The sequence below is a fragment of the Paroedura picta genome, chromosome 8, assembly GCF_049243985.1.
Source record: "Paroedura picta isolate Pp20150507F chromosome 8, Ppicta_v3.0, whole genome shotgun sequence".
In the NCBI taxonomy this organism is placed as follows: Eukaryota; Metazoa; Chordata; class Lepidosauria; order Squamata; family Gekkonidae; genus Paroedura; species Paroedura picta.
The window spans coordinates 72126541-72148452 of NC_135376.1; the positions used below are offsets into that span (position 1 = coordinate 72126541).

Here is a 21912-nt window from a genome sequence, read left to right on the forward strand (position 1 = left end):
CAGTTAGAGCGGTTTCTCAGTGGAACAGGCTTCCTCAGGAGGTGGGTTCTCCATCTTTGGAAATGTTTAAACAGAGGCTAGATAGCCATCTGATGGAGAGGCTGATTCTGTGAAGCTAAAGGGGTGGCAGGTTACAGTAGATGAGCGATTGGGATGTGAGTGTCCTGCATAGTGCAGGGGGTTGGACTGGATGACCCAAGAGGTCCCTTCAAACTCTATAATTCTATGATTCTATGATTCTGTGATTCTAAGTGCTTCTCCATCAGGTAAAGGATTTCTTTGTACAAACGCTGAGGAGCATCAAGGCCCCAAATGAAGTCAAAATGGTTCCAATCAGGAAAACATTCATGATGGATGAGATTAGTGATGCGTGGTAACAAAGCTTCTATTTCTGCAGGCTGGCAAACCCAGTCCTGTGCGCCATGCCATATCGCTATTGGCACAGTGATCTCTTCTATCTTGTACAAGGGAGGAGAAGTCTGGAGGGAAAAACAAATGGAAAAACAAGTTTTTTTGGGGGGGGGGGAGGAGTAACAGAATTACAGAAATGACTAGCAGTACTACAGAAATATTACCTATAACAAGGTGTGAAGTTCCACCAAAGGTGAAACATCTGAGGAATTTTGAGGGAAATCAAAAGAGAGTTAGCGAAATCTCTTGTGGAATTCTTATGGATCATACTTGCAGGATCTACAGTTTCGATCTGAAGTTAATGATGAAGTTTGTCCCCATGAGAACTATTTTAGTTATTTCTCAATAGACTGTTTTGCAAGCATTTTAATAGGCAATTTTACCAAGGCGGAGGCTTAGGCTTAGGACCCTCTGGGGTATGTAACTCACCTGCTTCTCAAACTGGGGAAAAGATAAATGAACAGACAATGAAGCAGTACACACACACACAAACATACACATGTACACACATACACACATGTGTTGACAGCCCAGATGGAATGCAAGAAATGAGTAATGGGGAAAGAACTGGTTTTGCAATGTAAAAGTGAAGTACTGCTTAAGGATTTGACCTCACTTGACATCTTGAATTATATTTAATAGCACCCTTAGCTTCCCCTGCCTGTGTTGTCTGTTTTTGTTACACACCCTCAACATCTGCACACTCAGCACATGCCAGGCTTTAGAATTCAAGGGAAATTATCTCACATGTCAATTCATGCCTTCCAGTGTCCACAGTACAAGTGGGAATTTTAATTGCTTAAATATTGACACTTTCTCCTTTTTGCCGGGAATGTGGCAGGAAGGACGGCATGGTATAAAAACCCAAAGAATTTCATCCCAATTTGCATGATTGATGAAACGTTACAGCTATAAATGCTTATAATGAAAACAAAGACTAGAAAAATGAATAACAACCACTGTAAAATTATTATAATAATTAATAAAATGTTAAATAACAACACGAGCATGGGGGAAAGATCAAATTTCTTGCATATCTTTTGCACACAGAAAGGATGGAGACTCAGACATCTTTTGTCAAACAAAAACAAACATACAAGTCCAGCAAATCGTACCTTGTTGTATTTATCTACCAGCCCTGAGCCATAGTCATAATTTCTGAATTCACCTGATTTAGCTACCTAGAAAAATGGATGAAACACAAGAAGTGAGTGAGTATTGTGGCTCTCACAACAAAGCCTAAAGAAAGCATGGGGAAAGACAATTGTTAGGCATGTTTTATGATGACTATAATATCTGGCAAAAGAAAGCAACACCAGGACTGTTGTTAGCACCTATTAAAATTAAAACAATTAAAATTGTTGCCAGCTCCCACCCCGATAGTTTTGGCCTCAGGAATAGAGTTATTTATCACCTTTTGTTGTGGTTTTTCTGTATTGTATTGGTGTGTCCTTTTAATAGGGAGTTTCAATGGGTTTTTTAATGAGGACTTTGTGACCCACCACGAGCCATTGTATGGGAATGGTGATATATAATTAGACAGACACAGACAGATAAACAGATAGATAATCATCATAAAAGGTAAAGGTAAAGGTATCCCCTGTGCAAGCACTGGGCCATGTCTGACCCTTGGGGTGACGCCCTCTAGCATTTTATTGGCGTTCAATTGAATTATACCACATGGAGAACCCTCCCTTTTACAAAATGCTTCCTTCTAACATTCCACCCCTAGTTGTTGTTGTTAGGTGCGAAGTCATGTCCTACCCATCGCCACCCCATGGACAATGATCCTCCAGGCCTTCCTGTCCTCTACCATTCCCCGGAGTCCATTTAAGTTTGCAGTGACTGCTTCAGTGACTCCATCCAGCCACCTCATTCTCTGTCATCCCCTTCTTCTTTTGCCCTCAATCGCTCCCAGCATTAGGCTCTTCTCCAGGGAGTCCTTCCTCCTCATGAGGTTTCTCTTGACTGAACTGTATCATTTAGAGTCTAAATTCTCTCACAACGGGAGAATTCCCGGAGGGACTGAAAGAGGCTGTGGTACGCCCACTGCTGAAAAAAACATCCTTAGACCCGCGAGAGCCCAACAACTATCGACCCGTCTCGCATTTAGCATTTCTGGGGAAGATGATTGAAAGGGCTGTCGCAAACCAACTAACAGAGTACCTGGAAGAAGCTTCAGTCCTAGACCCATCCCAGTCAGGCTTCCGGCCTGGCCATGGGGTAGAGACAGCGCTAGTCGCCCTGACGGACGACCTCCGTCGCCAATTGGACCGAGGCGGGTCGGCACTGCTGATATTACTAGACCTCTCAGCAGCGTTCGACACAGTCGATCATGAGCTTCTAGCTCGCCGCCTCACCGATGCCGGAATACGAGAGACAGCCCTCCAATGGCTGATCTCCTTCCTGCGGGATTGTGGACAGAGGGTTGCAATTGGAGACAAAACATCAGACCGTCGTCAAGTTACTTGTGGAGTCCCACAAGGAGCGGTCCTCTCTCCTATCCTATTCAATATCTTTATGCGCCCTCTCGCACAACTGGTACAGAGGTTTGGGCTGGGTTGTCATCAATACACCGATGACACCCAGCTCTTCCTCCTGATGGATGGCCGCCCTGACTCCCCCCCCCCCCCAGAAGCATTAGCCAGCTGCCTGGAAGCAGTGACGAGATGGCTGAAGCAGAGTCGTTTGAAGCTCAATCTTTCAAAGATGGAGGTCCTGTGGCTGGGTAGGAAGGGCCCATGCATGGAAGCGCGCCTGCCTGCCCTGGATGGAGTACAGCTCTCTACGGCTGACTCCGCCAGGAACCTAGGCGTGATTCTGGATACTTCCCTTACAATGGAAGCCCAGATCACAAAGGTAGCGCGGCTGGCATTTTACTATCTCCGCCAAGCCAAAATACTAGCGCCCTACCTGGCCCCGGAACACCTAGCCACAGTGATCCATGCGACAGTCACCTCTAGACTGGACTTCTGTAACTCGCTCTACGCAGGCCTGCCCTTAGCCTTGACACGGAAACTACAGCTGGTCCAAAATGCAGCGGCCAGGATCCTCACAGCAACACCGTGGAGGTCCCACATCCCGTCCCACATCTCCACCAACTGCAGTGGTTGCTCCACCGCCACCAACCGGCTAATGGTCCCTGGCCCTAAAGAAGTCCGCCTGGTCTCGACCAGGGCCAGAGCATTCTCTGTCCTGGTCTCCACCTGGTGGAACGAGCTCCCGGAGGAGATCAAGGCCCTGACGGAGCTTAAACAGTTCCACAGGGTCTGCAAAAAGGAGCTCCTCCGCCAGGCATTTGGTTGAGACCAGGCACAACCAACAGCGAATGAAGGGCCCCCATGCCCCCCCCGCTCCCCCCCTCTCCCCCCTTCCTCCCAGAACTCCAAAAGAGTGCTCTGGACCTGTTGTGGTATTGCACTGTTCCATCGTTATATTATTTTATTATATTGTTATACTGTTACATTATTCTGTTATATGGTTACAACCACTGTTATTAATTACTGTATGTTTTAACGAAGACTGTTTCATGTATCGTTGACTAGTTTTAATGTAAACCGCCCTGAGCCTTCGGGGAGGGCGGTATATAAATCTAAATAAATAAATAAATAAAACTGCTGGGTCATCTTTACTGTAGTTAAATAAATGCTGTTACAAAAGAGTGATGTATACAGACCATATTCAAGAGTGACACTTGTTTTCAGTTACTCTACCTGGCCCCAATGAAGAATATTTTTTACAGAGGTGAAATCTGGCGCATGTGATATGTAGATGTCTGTCCGACTCTGCAAGGCAAATTTGCATTTAGAAGACAAATTAAACAATTGTTTCATTCTAGTTAAAAGAAATCATTTCAGTCCCTGCCCAGAACTTCCCTTTCACTATGCCTCGCTCTGGCAATGGAATTAATGGAACTAATGTACAAAATGATAATATCAGTCATGAATGACTCCCAATGAACACCTGACAGCTAGCCTTGGTTTGCTGGAATGTAGCTGGGCGGCACTCAAAACACTTAGATGGGGCCTTTATAAAATATATATCACAGTTTGATGTTATATTTTTGCAGGAAACCTGGATGATAGATGATTTTGATATTTCTAATTATCATTCAGTTTTGACAGCAGCCACTCCAAGTCTTAAGGGCGGAAGACTTAGGAATCTTTATCTCCATCAGACTGAAAGTGCAAGTCCTCAAGTTACCATTTTATGCTAATTGGGTAGTGGCAACACTGCTGCATTTTAATAAGTTCCAGTTACTCTGCATTAACTTGTATTTAGCTCCCCAGCATTTACAGGCACAGACCAAATCTCTGTGCAGAGAAGTGGAATCTGTGGGGAGAAGTGGGGAGAGGGAGAGGCAGGCATGGCCGCCGGCATGCCGGCGACGCAAATGCGCAGGCGCAGTTGCCGCACATGCATGTTTGCGCCCCGGTGGCGAAAACGCACACACGCTGCAACTGTGCGCATGTGTGTTAGCGCCCCCTGGTGGCAAAAACGCACATGCAAGGCAACTGCGCATGCGCGTTTGTGCGCAGCTGCCACATGTGCGCGGCGCCTGGGCCGTTGGCTCTCCCCTGACCCCCAGAGGTGGTCCCTGACCTCAGAAAGGTTGTGGACCGCTGCTCTAAATAACTTAGACTATGTGATTGGCTTGACCAAGAAGGTTACTTAGAAGAACAACAGGCCTGCTTTAGACATGGCAGATCAGTTATGAATCATTGTTTAGTTCTACAGCATTTAATTGACAAGTATGTGCATTCTGATAAGAGATCACTTTTTGTGGCCTTTGTTGACTTTAAATCTGAATTAGATTCAATATCTAGAGATCTTCTATGGTCAAAATTATCCAACTCAACAATTGATAAACGGCTTTTGCTATTACTTTATAAACTTCACAAAAATACAAGTCTTCGTGTCAGATTCAGCCCAGAGGGTCAATTAACCATTTCGATCCCTACATAGAAAGGTGTAAGACGGGGCTGTATTCTGGCTCCTTTTTTATTTAATATCTATATTGATGCATTAATCAAACGTTTAAAGATGAAGACATTCATGCCCCTAAACTTGCAGTAATTCTCTCACAGACCAGAATAGGCCTGAAAAGGGCTTTGGAAGTCAGGAGGAACACCTAGTTATCAATTATACCAAAACAAAAATTATGTGCTTTAACAACAGGGCAAAATTTTTTACTTGGCATATTGACCAACATCGTATTGAACAAGTCAAATGCTTCAAATATCTTGGTGTGATCTTCCAGTATCTTAAGATTGTATCGAACTAAGGGTGGTGGCTTCATTCCTGCTGCAATCAAACTGTTTTCAGCCAAATCACTGGCTTAACTTACATATGGTGCCCAATTAGGCCCTTACTCCAATTTTGTTCCCTTAGAGAAAATTCAAGCAGGTTTTCTAAGAGCCCTCTTTAATGTTCCAAGGTGTACAGCTAATGTAGTTCTCTGGCAGGAGGCAGGGTTGATAAAAGTAGAGACCAGGGCATGGATAACAATAATTAACTATTGGCTAAAAATTCATCTTCAACCTGTAGGCCTTATTCCTTCTTTCTTGTCAGTTAACCCACAACCCACCTGGTGTACAGAAATAATTAAGAAACTTCTTAAAATTGGTTTAGCTCCTGATCATCTATTAGAAATGGGGCACAGGAAAGCAAAACATCTGGTCTATCAACGACTTATGGATATTGAGCTGCAAAATGAGATGGCCTACTCCCAAGCCCATATGGGTTACTAAAGTCCTGGGAGGGATTTTCTACTGTACCATATCTAACACATATCACCGTTTCTAAATTTTGATGGGCTTTTTTGAGGGCTTGGTTCAATGCATTTCCATCAGCACTACTAAGTGGAAGACTGCAGTGTGTACCTGCAGGACCAACTGCTATGGAGGACCGACTGTGCCCTTGCAATTCAGGTGCAATTGAATCGATTGCCCACATTATATTATACTGTGACTTTTATAAGGTTGCCAGAAGCTGTTTAATCTTGCCCTTGCTATCTAGGTTCCCTGGACTTACAGATGATCATCTAATTAACATCTTTCTTGCAGGTAAAGATAATTCTGTCTCTTACATGGTGGTGAAGTTTTGCTACACTGCCAGCAGAGTGTGGAAATCTTTGGTTACTGTTGATGCTGAGTGACCTGACTGTCAAAATGCTGTAATAATGTTTCGTGCTTTTGTTTACTCCCTGATGCCGAGTGTCCTGACTGTTAAAACGCTGTAACAATGTATGTGGTCAGTAGATACTTTGATGCTGGTCAATGACCGTAATAAATCATCATCATCATCATTTCAGTCTCTTATGCAGTTTATGAATAGAGTTGTGTGGGGAGTAGTGAACTGCATATGCAAATATAATTGTTGAAGTGTGAAATCAATAAGACACACTGGCATAAAAACTCTAACATCTGGTACATCATCAATAAAGGGTAAATATTTTACGATAGTTATTCCACCATCTCAAGTTTTCAATGATTCAGATGCTCACAGTGCTTAGTCAGGGTCATCACCAACCAATGTGAAGTAATTAATTCATTTGAATCCCGAGAGTAGATAATGGTCTATCGCACATGGAGTGTTGCCATGCACACTTAGCATGGATACACTAGAGCAGGCATTCTCAACAAGGGTTTCATGAAACCCTGGGGCTTCTTGATGGTCATGGAAGAGTTTCCTGAATGGGTGGGAGTTAATTAATTTTAAGAGACATGTTTGGTAGAGTCCCGTGGTCAGAAAGACTTAAAGAGATAGGAGTGCAAGAGGGCTGGGAGTTTCTTAAAAGTGAAATACTGAAGGTTCAATCACAAATAATTCCCTTGAGAAGGAAAGATGGAAGGAGCCTAAGGAAGCAAATGTGGCTCCATAAGCAGTTGACAAATGATTTGAGGAATAAAAAGAGTTATATAGGAAATAGAAGGAAGGACTTATTCCCAAGGATGAGTATAAACAAATAACCAATAATTGTAGGGACATGTTAGAAAAGCTAAAGCTCAATATGAGCTGAGGTTAGCAAGAAATGCTAAACATAGCAAAAAAGGCTTCTTTAGTTATATTTAAAGTAAGAAAAAGAATAGGGACACTGTAGGACCACTGTAATGACAAGAAAGTGAAATTATAACAGACGATGAAGAGGGCTGAACTACTTAACTCCTATTTCTCCTCAGACTTCTCTTGTGAGTGAAATTGTGCTCAGTGTGGCAAAAACGTAAAAAACAGGGGGGATGGAAATGGTGGCCAAAGACATAAACACCTATTTCTTTAAATGAAAAAAAGTCTTCTGGGCCAGATCCAAGGGTACTAAAAGAACATGCAGATGTAATCTCCAAACCTCTGTCCATTCTTTTTGACACTTCTTGGAGAACAGGTGAGGTGCCAGATGATTGGAGGCAGGCAAATGTTGTCCCCATTTTCAAGAAAGGGAAAAAGGAGGATCTGGATAAGTATCGACCCGTCAGCTTGACATCTGTAGCTGGCAAAATTTTAGAACAAATAATCAAACACTTGGTCCTTGAGCAGCTGGAACAGATAGCTGTGATTTCTAAGACTCAGCACAAGTTTCGCAAGAACAAGTCATGTCAGACCAACTTTATCTCTCCTTTTTTGAGAAATTAACTACCTTGCTGGATCAGAGCAATGCTGTGGACATAGTATATCTGGATTTCAGTAAGGCTTTTGATAAGGTTCCACATTATATTCTCATTGACAAGCTCATAAAATGCAGTATAGATCCTAATTCTGTCAGGTGGATCGGTAACTGGTTAACAGAGCATACTCAAAAGGTACTTGTAAATGGCTCAGCATCCTCTTGGAGAAGAGTGACAAGTGGAGTTCCCCAGGGATTTGTCCTGGGGCCTGTGTTGTTCAACATATTTAGAAATGATTTGGATGAGGAATTAGAAGGGGTACTTATTAAATTTGCAGTTGATGCTAAACTGGGAGGGGTAGCAAACACAACAGAAGACAAAATCAGAAGACAGGATGATCTTGATAGGCTCGAGAACTGGTCTAAACAGAATAAAATGAAATCCAAGAGGGACAAATGTAAAGTTCTGTATTTAGGTAGGAAAAAACAATATACACCAATATAGGATGGCGGAGACTTGTGTTGGCAGTAGTATGTGCGAAAAGGATCTAGGAGTCTTAGTAGACCACATATTGAACATGAGTCAGCAGTGTGACTCGGTGGCTAAAAAGGCAAATGGATTTTGGGTTGTATCAAATGGAGTATCATGTCCATATCACGGGAGGTGATGCTACCGCTTTACTCTGTTCTAGTTCGGCCTCACTTGGAGTACTGTGTTCAGTTTTGGGCACCCCAATTGAAGAGGGATGTAGACAAGCTGGAGCGTGTCCAGAGGAGGACAACAAGGATGGTGAGGGTTTTGGAGATTAAGACGTATGAGGAAAGGTTGGGGGAGCTTGGTCTGTTTAGCCTGGAGAGGAGACAGCAAAGAGGGGATCTGATAGCCATCTTCAAGTATTTAAAAGGCTGCCATATGGAGGATGGAGCAGAGTTGTTCTCTTTTGCCCCGGAGGGACGGATCAGAACCAATGGGGTGAAATTAATTCAAAAGAAATTTCGTCTAAACATCAGGAAGAAGTTCCTGACATTTAGAGTGGTTTTTCACTGAAACAGTCTTCCCTGGAAATTTTTGGAAATTTTTAAACAGAGGCTGGATAGCCATCTGAAGGAGGGGATAGAGGAAGACCCGAGTTCAAATCGGTCTGGAATCAGCAGGATCCACAACGGAATAAACAAAGTGAGTGCAGATTCAGCCCCAGTTTAGAGTTAAGGAAACAAACAATGCCTATATGCAGATGTTGCAGCAACGGAGCCTGGCTCAAAGCTCCCCAAACAAAGAAGCCTTCAGTCACACTCTACAAAAACAGGTAGTAGAAACCCACCCAAAAGCTCTGTTTGTGGTGCCAGAACATAGCCACTATCCAACAAATGACAAGCCCATCAAGCCAAGGTATGTAACTTTTAAAATATGCGGATGACACGCAGCTCTTCCTCCTGATGGATGACCGCCCTGACTCTCCCCCAGAACCCTTAGCCAGATATCTGGAAGCAGTGAAAATGGATCAAGCAGAGTTGTCTGAAGCTCAACCCTGCAAAGACAGAGGTCCTGTGGTTGGGTAGGAAGGGACCATGGGAGGAAGCACATCTGCTCACCCTGGACGGTGTGCAGCTCTCAGCAACACACTCCGCCAGGAACCTGGGCGTGATCCTGGATGATCCTCTTACAATGGAAGCCCAGATCACAAAGGTAGTGCAGCTGGCATTTTCAAGCTACTAGCGCCCTACCTGGACCCAGAGCGCCTAGCCACAGTGATCCATGCAATGGTCACCTCTAGAGTAGACCTGCAACTCGCTCTATGCAAGCCTACCCTTATCCTTGATTTGGAAACTACAACTGGTGCAAAATGCTACAGCCAGGATCCTCACCAAGACATCATGGAGATCCCACATCCGGCCGATACTCCAACAACTCAGCTGGCTTCCAGTTGAATTCCAGATTAAGTTTAAGGTTTTGGTAACCACCTTTAAGGCGTTTGGGCCTGGTGTACTTGAGAGACCACCTCCCTGCCTATACCCCCAAAAGAGCCGTGCACTTCGCCACCTCCAACCGGCTGCGGATCCCTGGCCCCAAAGAAGCACGGCTGACCTCAGCAAGGGCCAGAGCTTTTTCAGTCCTGGCCCCCGCCTGGTGGAATGAGCTCCCTGAAGAGATCAGTGCCCTGCCCGAACCTCCACAGTTCTGCAGGGCCTGCAAAAGGGAGCTCCTCCACCAGCCGTTCGCTTGAGGTCGACCGACTGAGAGCATCTTCTTGTCCCCCCCCCCTGTCAGATGCCCTTCCTTGGCTGAAAAAAATTTGATCTCTCCAGTGTTGTTCTTATTTATGTTGTCTTATAAATTGTTACTTGGTTGTTGTGATGTTGTATTGAAACTTGTACGTTATAGATTATTATAATGTTCCATGTAAACCGCCCAGAGCTGTAAAGAATGGGCGGTATAAAAATCCAAATAAATAAATAAATATGTAAATACCTGATTTAGATTCTTCTCATTGAATCCAGCAAATAGCATCAAAGCTTGTTTGCAGAAATAGTCCATTGGTTGATAGCCGCACTGCCAGGCAACGAAAGCTCTCTGTTTCTCATTCAGTACGCAGAATTCTTTCGTACCAAGCATGAACTGTAAGATTAATGTATTTATACATTGACTTGCAGGAAGGTAGCCTGGGCTTAAGAAAGGCACACAAACATTTTCATTGGCTTAATCAAGGCCAGAGCTTTATTGTTAACTCCACAGGAGTGCTGGCACAGCATGGGAGAGGCAGCCTGACTTGCAGTCAGCCGATCACCTAGAAGCCAGGGCTTGGTTTCAGTTCTTTAAATGCTGGTTAAAAATCAGTTTTCATGCTCAACCAGGTAGTTTGTTAATTAACTTTTTGAGTGACCCTTATTCTCTCAACTGGTTAAGTAAAATGTCAAAGAAACTTCAAACTATGGGTCTGGACATCTCAAGAATGCAAGAAGAAAGGGTCATACTAAAATCAATATCACAGAGACTAGAAGATCGGGATACTTAGGTTTTAGGCTCCTCTAATAACAGCATATGTTCTTCCAGTTTCTGGGATATTCCTTCAACATACAAATCCATGCCCATGTATATCCAAATTTTGGAGACACACCCCGTTAAGAAGAGCATTTCTAGTAGCTCGCTTTAATGTCTTTCCTTCAAATTTCACCCGAGGTAGATTTTTGAAGATTTTTCCTCAGGAGAGATATTGTTTGCATGGGTGTATTATCCCCAACACATTGCACCATATACTTTTGGTGTATCCTAGGTTTGATGTATATAGTTTAGCTAACTATCTGAAGAAATTGAAATTCAGCTGTGTTGATAAGAAACATTGGATTAAAATGATACTAAATGTGAGGGACTCAGCAATTATTGTAAAAGTAGCTAAGCTTTTGCTGGCAATTTTAAATGAAAATCTTTTTACGATGGAATCTACATCTGGAACTATTTGAAATTTTTGTTTTACGCTTTGCAATTTTATGCCGATAAAGGTATTCTGATTCTGATTCAGCCGATCACAAGAACCCAGACCCCAGTGGTACCCTGGGGACCATCCAATTCCCCTGCTGGGAATGTAAGTCCCCTTGCTACTGGATTCCCTGTAGGGAAGTATCCCACATGCGGTACCAAATGGAAGTGCACACTTCCCTTGGTTCCACCCAAGGCCACCTGGCACTGTAAACCCTGGGATGCTAATGTGAGCTGCCCACCTCCCTTGGTCCCACCCCAGGCTACCTGGCACTGCGAGCCCCATGCCTCCCCTGTGGGGTTGGCTCCACTTGCAAACCTGCCGCCTTGTAGGGAGGCCCCTAACCTGGGGAGTCCAATGCGCAGACCAAACTCCCCACAAACAGGCTCTATCCCATGCCAAACTGCAAGCTATGACAAAATGCAAATTGAATATATATGACAGTGGCCCATTCAAAACCTTAAACAGTATTAGCCAACATAACAGGGTGAGTGGGAGGGAAGCTGACCCAGCGGCAGCTCTGGCAAACGAGGCTCGGCTACTCACGTGTGGTGCCTTTACCCACGCCTCCCCGCCCTGCTCCAGAGTGATGCAATGATGCAACTCCTCCTGCATGTGCTACTGGGCTTGTCCACCCAACTTGTCCTTCTTCTCTGCCCGGCTCCTCCACTGCATCAATGGGCAGCCAGAGGTAAGGTCTCAGCCACATTTATTGTTGCTCATTTATATCCAAATGAATTTATGTACATAAGTGGTTTATTTCTTCAAAAATTGTGTGTAGCACATCTTTAAAGTTGCTTAAGCTGATTTACCATTAAAACACATGGAATTCCAACTTACACTCCAATAACACAAGGAGTGTAACCCCCCCCCCATGCAAAAGAGCCCATATTCTGACTCCTTGTTCAACAGAGTATTACCCTTTTTTTGCCACAAACCAATACATTTGAATGCTCAAATGAGAAAACATGGCTTATTGCAAACAGAAGACGTTCTCAATACTTCTCAGTGCTGAGAATAAGGTAATGTCAGAGCATTCCGTTACATTACTCACATCAAGCTTGCCAACACTAGCCCAAAGAGGAGAAGTTTATTTCTTCAGAGCTCTATATGCTCATAAGAAGAAGAGAAAAAAAGGTTATATAACTGTGTGTATTTGGACTGCTCATTTCAAAACATCAAGTGACTAAGTGCCCTTTCCATTTCCCATTTTCCTGTAGCTTTTTCCTTTTGCCTTCCACTGAGAGCCAGTTTTGTGTATGGTTAGGAGTGCGGACTTCTAATCTGGCAAGCTGGGTTTGATTCTGCACTCCCCTACATGCAACCAGCTGGGTGACCTTGGGCTCGCCACAGCACTAATAAAACTGTTCTGACTGAGCAATGATATCAGGGCTCTCTCAGCTTCACCTACTTGACACAGTGTCTGTTTGTAGGGAGAGGAAAGGGAAGGCAAATGTAAGCCGCTTAGAGACTCCTTTGGGTTGAGAAAAGTTGCATATAAGAACCAACTCTTCTTTTCCTAGCTGTTTTGGCAAGAAAAAAGTGGAAATTTATAAAACTTTGACTAAAAACACATCGCACACATACCTTTAGCAGTATGTCCGGCAAATGTAGCAGCTGCATTATAGGACTTAAATTCCCTTTCAAATTGTATGATGGTGCCAAGGCAAAAAAAATCTTAATTTTTTCAGCCAATTGTGGCAGTTCAGAAAATGCCACAAAACCTGGGGGGGGGGGGATAAAATTCCATTTAGTGTCACTTAATTATATTTTAATGCAATATTTATAGGCTAAAAAAGTGTAAAAATCACATTGGTAAGCTCAAAAGTTCAAACTTTTATAATTACAATTCTTCAGATATAATTAAAAAATTATATATAATTACTGAGCTGGGACATGCATCCCACATTGTTATTCCATTCCCCAATGATCTGGATATTGGGAGCACAACACACTGCCCCAAACTTCTGTTTTTTAATGTAACTGGGCTATGACAGCAAAGACCCCTCAAAAGCCAATAAAAACCTCTCTTTATCTAACAACTGAATACCCGCCTTAATACAACACTTATCTTTAACTATAAGGCCTTAATACTATACCTATACTGCTTCCCTGAGAATGGCCAATATAATAGATTTGCTGTTGTCCAGTTTTCTGCAGAACAAAGTCTATGATGGCAGAAAGGTCAAAGATGCCCATTTCATGAAAACTGAAAAGAAGAAACACAATGACTGGTTTAAAATGTATACATAAGCTTTGCACTGGATCTGAAACTAGAAAGCATTCACAAACATTATTGACAGTCTTTAAAATTTACAGTAAGGTAGGCAGCCTGGTTTCTGTCTAAACCCAAGCAGATCAAGGCTTCATAAAAAGGAACACTTTAACTTGGATATCATTTGCTTGACCTCCCTTTCTGCTTGTATGATGACCATGCCTAGATGAATGTCACTGGAAAGTATCTTATGGATATCTTTCCAACCCATAGGCAAGGCATATGAGCCACTTTGTGATTTATTTGTCAAAGTTTATAGTGCTCAACTAGGGATGCCCATCCCCAGATGGGACATGGGAATCCCCCAGAATTCCAGATTTTAAATGATTTTATCCTATTTTCTAGTCTATGACCGTAATAAAATTCAGATTGTGATTTAGGTCATCTCCAGACTAAAGAGATCAGTTCCCCTGGAGAAAACAGGTTGTTTTGGATTGTGGCCCCAGTGTCATTCATAGGGTCAGGATCTATGCAATTTCATCTGGAGGGGGAGTGGCCCTCAGGCTGGATAACTGGCTCACTATCTAATGCAGGGGTAGTCAAACTGCAGCCCTCCAGATGTCCATGGACTGCAATTCCAGTCCTTGGACAATTGCAGTCCATGGACATCTGGAGGGCCAGAGTTTGACTACCCCTGATCTAATGGATCAGGTGCAGAGGAATATGCTAGGAAGTCTTGGTATCAACTGTATGTATGACATCACCTGTCATCATTCTCTAGATGTCTTGGTCATCCAGTTAGGCAGAAATGACCTCATTAGCAGGAAAGGGGTGTATCACTTATCCACGATGTGGATTTGCTGTTCTTAGTCTCTTGCCTCCCAGACATATGTCTCTTCTAGCTAGAGTTGCTGGAGTGGCACAATTGGGGCCAATCCCAAGAACAATGTCAATGTTGCAAGGCAGGAGGTGAGTAGTGCAGCTAAGCAGTTAGTGGAGGTGGTTAGTGGGTCCATCATACAGAATCTGAACATTTCCTTCAGACAAGCAGCTCTTTTTCAGGCAGACAATATGCACCTCTCAGTGAGGTCAGGACATATGGCTTTAAAGCATCTATGATGGCCTGCTTTCTTGGATATGATCATAGAAGCTTTGGCTGCAGCTAGGAAGTCACCCATCTCTAATGGCAGTTTGAACATTGGGCTGGAGTCCATTTTAGGGAAGGGTTGAGCCTGAACATCTGCCTTCCTCAGTCTATGGATTTTCATAAGGTCTTGGGACGCCATTCAGCAATATGCCTGGATTGGGCTTCAGTCACTTGGTTCTCACCTTCAGATGGGAGGGAACCATGAAATAACTTGCTCATGTGGGATCCTAGGACTTACCCATCCTATGGTACTATCCTATCCCATCCAGGCAGGCTGGGGGAAGGTTGGTGCCACTGGCTCACAGGCAGGTCACCCAATGCTGGATTCATGTCTTATGCTGCCCCAATGTTCCCATGATTGTGTTCAATAAAAGCTGTAGCCTGTTTCTTCTCTACAGTTGATATGTCTGCTATATTATTCACCCCTTTGCCCTAGCTTCTGCCCTTGTCCTTAAGACCACAAACTGTATCTGCTCTTTTTCACTAGTAGAAAATAAGTCATTTAGGAATCCATCTCATGTACATGGGTGACAGAGAGGAAGTCATCCAGCCTATAGACATGGCTTGAAAGTTGTCCTCATGCTGATGCTTTATAGAATAAATTCAGCTGAATAGAGTGTTTACTATTGGGCTGAATTCTGCCTCTTGTAGTATTTATGATTATTTTAACTCAAATTTCATGAGAACTAATCTTTCATTACAATTAAGAATGCTCCTTGATGAGGTTTATTTCTGTAATGCCAATAAATGTATGATTATTGATTATTGATTAAGTTTATTTAAAGGATTCTTGGGCTTTCTTTTGTCAAAGCATTGACCACCTGCAAGTTGAATTAGTTTCATGGAGGCTGAAGCAACACATAATTTTAGACTATGCCCTGCTACACTGCCATAAAAAAACCCTATATATCCATTCAGCTCTTAAACTGAATCACAATGTTGAGAATTGGTTAAGTTTTCTTTGCTTGGTCTAATTTGAATGTACTTTGCAATGCTTTGATGATGATTCGAGGTAAAGATTTTACATATACACAATAGATCTGTATATTTATATAGATAAATAGAAAAATACAGAACCATTTGACACACATTATTTTACAGATCAGATCCAAACTCAGCTAGCAATTCCCGCCAGTTCCTCTTTCCTATTACAGAACCCCTTCATGTCGTTTCTTAGTGTACACTCTCTCTCAGAAGCATAATTTTATCGAGATAAGTGATGTACATTGGGAGGGGAAATTCTTGTCTGTTACTGGAAAATTTAGTCTGCAGTCAACCCATTTGACTGCAGAGAACCATTTAAATGATTAAACTTGATGACATGGGGCATAAACCCATACTTCAGTTACACTTAGCTTATACTTCAGTTAAGTGTATGGCATACTCCTAGGTTTCAGCTACCAAAGTAACTTGATAACTCTAGAACATTCTTTAAATTCCAAGACACTGAAAACCTAGGAGTATGCCATACACTTAACTGAAGTATAAGCTAAGTGTAACTGAAAAGTAAATGGCTCCTTGAATCTCATAGTTTTAAATATTGCACTTCAAATGAATTTACCTGAAATCCCAGAATTCGTTTTGATCAATTGTAAAGAATTTGTGTCTTCTGGACCAGGAGTTGCCTCTATTATTCACAATCCACACATCATATCCAGCGTCTGCTAGAATGAAGCCCAGGCTATTGTGGGGCAGGTTTGATACCCATACGCTGCCCTCCATATCCAAACAATGGGTCAGCAGCACAGCAGATTTTGAGCCTAAAAATATAAAGAGTTCTAAAATTTAAAAGTCAATAATAAAGCACACAAAAACTTATTCAGCATGATTCAGTGGTTAGAATGCTGGGATTGGGCATACTGCCAGGAAGTCCTAGGGGCCAGATTGAAGGAGCTGGGTATTTGTAGTCTAGGGAGGAGCTAATTAAGGGGTAATATCATAGCCATCTTCAAGTATTTAAAGAGCTGTCAGACAGAGGATGAAACAGTCATTTTCTGTTGCCACAGAAGGCTGAACCATAACCAATAGCCCTCCTTTCCAGAAAGAAACTCAATGCATGGGAATCACATTCAACCAAGGTTGCACAAATCTCACTTGCTGTTGAGATAAAGTGGTAATTTGTATGGAATGTGGTTCCCTCCAAATCCCTTACATCATCTATTGGTTGCTTATGGTCATTAACAAATTCATTGCATCACTTTCTAATAACAAACCCTTTAAGACCAACATAGCATTCTATCATAGATATACTTCAAGACTATTTGTCAGATGAAGACAGACCTGCTTGCACCACAATTATACAGGCTGATTTCTTTGTTAAAGTTATTGAGTTTACTAAATAGAAGACCTTCTGAAGATTTCAAGATCACTGGCACTTCTACATGGATTAAGTGGAAAAGTAGCCTTACAATCTGTATTAGTGAAACAATGAAAAAGGGAACCATATTGATATTGTCTTTTGTAATTCTGTATTTCTCTATCTCTTCTTATCTAAATGTCTAATAAATAAGTTTTTTTAAAAAAGAAAAATTAAAAATATGTCCCCGGGACCATAGTCATGGCTTACATTATAGGGCTGCTATGTCTGGATTGGGAAATACCTAGACTTGGGAGTAGGGGTGGAGCCTGGGGAAGGTGGGCTTTAGGGAGAGAAAGGTCCTCAACTGGGTACAATTCCAAAGTGTCCACCATCCAGGGGGATGGACTTCTATCAAGTAGAAATGAACAGTAATACTCGGAAAAATCCAGGCCACATTTGGAGGTTGGAAATCCTACTCAAGTAGGTCTTTGGCCTGCATTCACATTATAGCAGACACCCAAATCTGGTTGTGTATTTCATTATGAGAATAAGATTGAAAGTAAAACTTCACACACACACACACCCCACACACACACCCCAGGAATAATGGGCTTCATTGTTCCTAAATTTTCTTTTACCTCCTGGAATTCTGTTCAGGCTCAGATAGTACCCGTCATGCGTAAGGACATCATATTCTTCTGAAGGATATCCCCAGTATTGAATTCTCTCACTCTGTAAGAATAACAAAACCAAAAAATTAGTTCGTTTTAAGCACACATTTAAAACAGCTGGCTAGAAGTTGCTTGGTTTTTGGGAGGGCAGTGATGCAGGAGAGTTCCTGACCAGATAAGGTAAGATTTATTTATTCATTTATAACTCCTTTTCCCTCCTACAGGAACCAAAAGCAGCTTAAATTGTTTTCTTCTCTTCCATTTAATCCTCATAGCAACTCTGGAAAGAAGGTTAGGCTGGGGTGGTGACTGGCCAAAGGTCACCCATTGAGCTCCCGTGACTAAACAGGGATTCAAATCTGAACTCAGTCCAACTAATACACAACACAATCTTGACTGATTAATTGATTTACTGTAATTCTGCAGATGAAAAGCAATATTTATATTTGCATCTGTTTACAGTCATGGACTATGAACTGGCTTTTTGATGGCAGCCATATGGAAAATCTTTAAGATTTGCAACGAAAAATGTAACAGAAATCCATCATGGAAGTAATTATCAACTGGCAAAATTTAAAGGATATGGGGACACTAAACTTCCAGGAGGCTAGGCACAAGGTATGCACTTCACTTGTGACCCATTCTGCATGTAGTACGGCCGCAGGTAGCAAGTGTAACACTCAGCATTATGTTGTGAAACTGCCATTATTTTTCTGATGATTTCAAAACTTTAAAAACCAACAGTTTCATCTTGTTGAGATCTTCAATTTCACATGAAAATAATTTGACATTAAAAAATTGAAAAAATTTAAAACACAGGGCCTGCGAAACAGAGCTCTTCTGCCAGGTGTTTGGTTGAGGCTGGGTAGGAACCCTGATTTGGTCCCCCCCCCCTTGGCTCCTGGCTCCTTCTGTGGTGGTGGATTGTGCCAGGGGCCTGTTTTCAGCTCCAAGCCGCTATCTGTGTTTGTGTGTAGCAATTTTTAAAATGCCACTATCTTGTACATGTTTTGTATTTGTATTTTATATCATTTTACTGTTTTTCGGGTGATTTTATTGATACTGTTGTAAACTGCTGCGAGCCAATTTCTGGGAACGGCGGTATAGAAGTACAATAATAAATAAATAAAATAAATAAAAACAAGAATTCAAAAACTATGGCATTTTAATCCAGTTCTCACAACCATTTTATATTTAAAAGTGATCAGTACCAAAAAAGGCAAAAGGGAATATGGAAGGAGATCTGAGTGATTTTGAAATAAGATTTCTAAGATCCGGTTCCTCTGAGGATCCATCATCTCACATGTTGGAGTATTCCTGTTCCAAATATAGGTTTTCATCTTCCTTGTTTCACATGACGATGTATATATTTAGGAGGCCCATATCTTTTACTCTTCAGGCCAAATGCTCATTATGAACCCATGCAGACAATTTATGAAGCAGATTATGCAACTGTCCTTGGAGGAAACTGAGGCTACAAAGGCAGGTATGTCAGGATATAGTACAAGACTGGCCCCAAGGAAAGGGTAATTACAATGAAACTTTACATCTTTGCATGCAGCTGCTTCCCCGTAATAACATTTTTACTTGTACCTTTTTGATGTTCTCCAAAGTTTCACTTCACTTGGGAGTGGAAACCCTATGTCTGCTGCTAAGCACATGAATTAAAAAATACCTAATAGCCAAGAGCTAGACTTGCAAATCTCTGAAACAGAATCAACCATGGCTACAGTTCAGAGTTCTGCAAACTCAGAAATGTGCAGGAAATTTTTATTTTGAAAGAACTAATTTGGAGACAATTTTCACCAATCATCTGCCAAAGGTCAGCCAGAGATGGTGTGGAAAAATTATACAGCCAGTGGATTCAGAGCTCCCCACTCCCTTTCCAACTCCTCCTGGATGGCTTGGAGAGGGGAAACTGGAATTTCCTTTCCTTTTGGGACCTAAAAGTTCCATTCTTTTTAATACAATAATGGAGTTTGGAGTGATTACTTAGAATTTATTCTACACCAAACTAGGGATGTGTACATGGATATTTCTGGTCCAAATATATGAAAGATTCTGTATTGGAATTTGGGACATATTCAGGTCTCTTGAACAATATTGCCGTGTCCCTAAATATTGCTGTTCAAGTTCTGAAACAGTCCAGAAATACTCCGGAATATTCAGGCCTAGTAATTTAAGGTTCCCAGTCCTGTTTTCCTTCTATTCTCGGAGCATTTCCACACAGTGGCCAAAATGGCGAGATGCCTCCCGCCTGCAATAGCATGACAGTGAATCATGCTCTAAATCCCCTCCACGTAAAGCCCCCCTTCCGCATCTTCCCCTCCCCACATGCTATGCAAGCAGCAAACACAAAACCAAGACCAGGTTTTATCCTTGTCTAAAAGGTTGTTAATTTTAAACTCGTTTGGTGGGGGGGGGGGTCCAAGTTGTTACTGCTTTAAAAAGTATATATTTTTGTATTCTTCTGATTCTGGGTTTACTGTCCTGTTGTGAAGATCTTTCTGTGTTTTGTTTTCAGGGGCAGTTGTTGCATGGAGTTTTGGGAGCTCCTGTTGATTTTTAAAAATAAAATTGTTGCAACAGGTTCTGAAGAAAAGTTCTCATTAGGTTTTAATAGCCATTAACTGCTGGCCGCTGCATAACTTACGCCCATAAGGAATGGACTAGCAACACAATAAATATGCAGCATTTGGCCACCATGGTGCACACATGGCACAGAATCACTTTGTATAGCTACCACATTGCTCATTTTATCTGACAACCCAACTCACAATATTCATAGATTGTTCAGGATTCAGTTCTGTCTTGTCTTTGACCTTATCTGGACTCACATGCCCGAGAACCAAGATCATGTTCAGCAATAGCCACATGCTAGACAACCTACCAAAAAAATGAATATTTTAAACATTTTTGATGGATAAATGACTTTTCAAATGTGGAGATATTTGCAGAAAATCAAAGTACCACACAGAAACCAAGAAAGAGAAGGATCAGTTAGCCATCAACTATCACTCTGAAGAGAAATTAAATTAAACTTGCATTCATGCTTTCTAGTCAAGTATTTCCTGCAGAGGAGATGTGGAATCAACACAACCATGCAACTACTTTCATTTATCCAAGGGAGATATGGCCTTGTACTTGTCTAATGATTGAGTGGAATCGCAAAGGATTGTATGCTTCCATCATATGTACTACTTAACAGATAGGATTCTAATATTGTAAATTTGACCAACATAAACTACCCAGAGCCATAAAGAATGGGTGGTATAAAAATCCAAATAAATAAATAAAATAATGGGGGTGGGGGGCTGCTTTCACGTATTCCTGCCCCTCTGTTTCCGACCCCCATGTCACTCTTCATGTTGTTCCTGGGACTGTACTGTCCCAGGACACTATTTAAGAGAAATATTTTTGGTTGCAGAGTAGGGGGAGGGCAGCAAGGTAGTCCCATTCCACTCTCCTTTTAGCAAAGATTTACAGAGAGATCTCATAATGTGGCTGAGTCTGGCACAGATATGTGCAAATTTCTCCTTTTATTTTGAGGGTGATACAGTTGTACAAATCAAATACGTATATGTATGACCTACTTAACATTATTTTGTAACCATGGAGGCATTACATAATTCACTAATAATAATAATAATAATAATAATAATAATAATAATAATAATAATAATCTTGTAACCTACCCTCCTCTATGCAGTCGAGGGCAGGTAACAACAAGTCTTAAAACAATCCACTATTGCATATATAGGTCAAAACATTATATATATCCTGCCCAGCTTCGACTGATACACACTAATTCTTGTTTCTTTCTCTGTGGTAGAAACATACATCTTTACCACTGTAACTGAAAAGAATACAATCCAGGGGAAAACTTTTTATCCCCAAAACTGTACCACAATATTGTACACATGTACAGATGTGTTCTGCATTCAGATTTCCCCTCCTCCCCAAGCTACCTGTGACCTCGTCAATTCCCCACAGAAAACAGTAGAGATGATCCAAAAATAAATATAATCTCAAGCATTTTTCTTTCCCACTGCTCTCACTTGTCACTTAATAAAGAAGAGCAAATGCAAGAAAG

At 41.9% G+C, this 21912-nt stretch overlaps 1 protein-coding gene across 1 annotated transcript; it reads right to left on the minus strand.

Annotated features, from left to right (window-relative positions):
• Positions 1–215: 215 nt before the first annotated feature.
• On the minus strand, positions 216–20695 carry LOC143844020 (lipase member M-like). Its single transcript, XM_077350954.1, has 9 exons — positions 20597–20695; positions 17787–17880; positions 16411–16609; positions 13587–13696; positions 13075–13211; positions 10482–10628; positions 4125–4196; positions 1527–1592; positions 216–479 (listed from the first exon to the last, which is right to left on the minus strand). The coding sequence occupies exons 1-9, from the start codon at positions 20693–20695 to the stop codon at positions 216–218; spliced, it is 1188 nt and encodes a 395-aa protein (XP_077207069.1).
• Positions 20696–21912: the final 1217 nt, after the last annotated feature.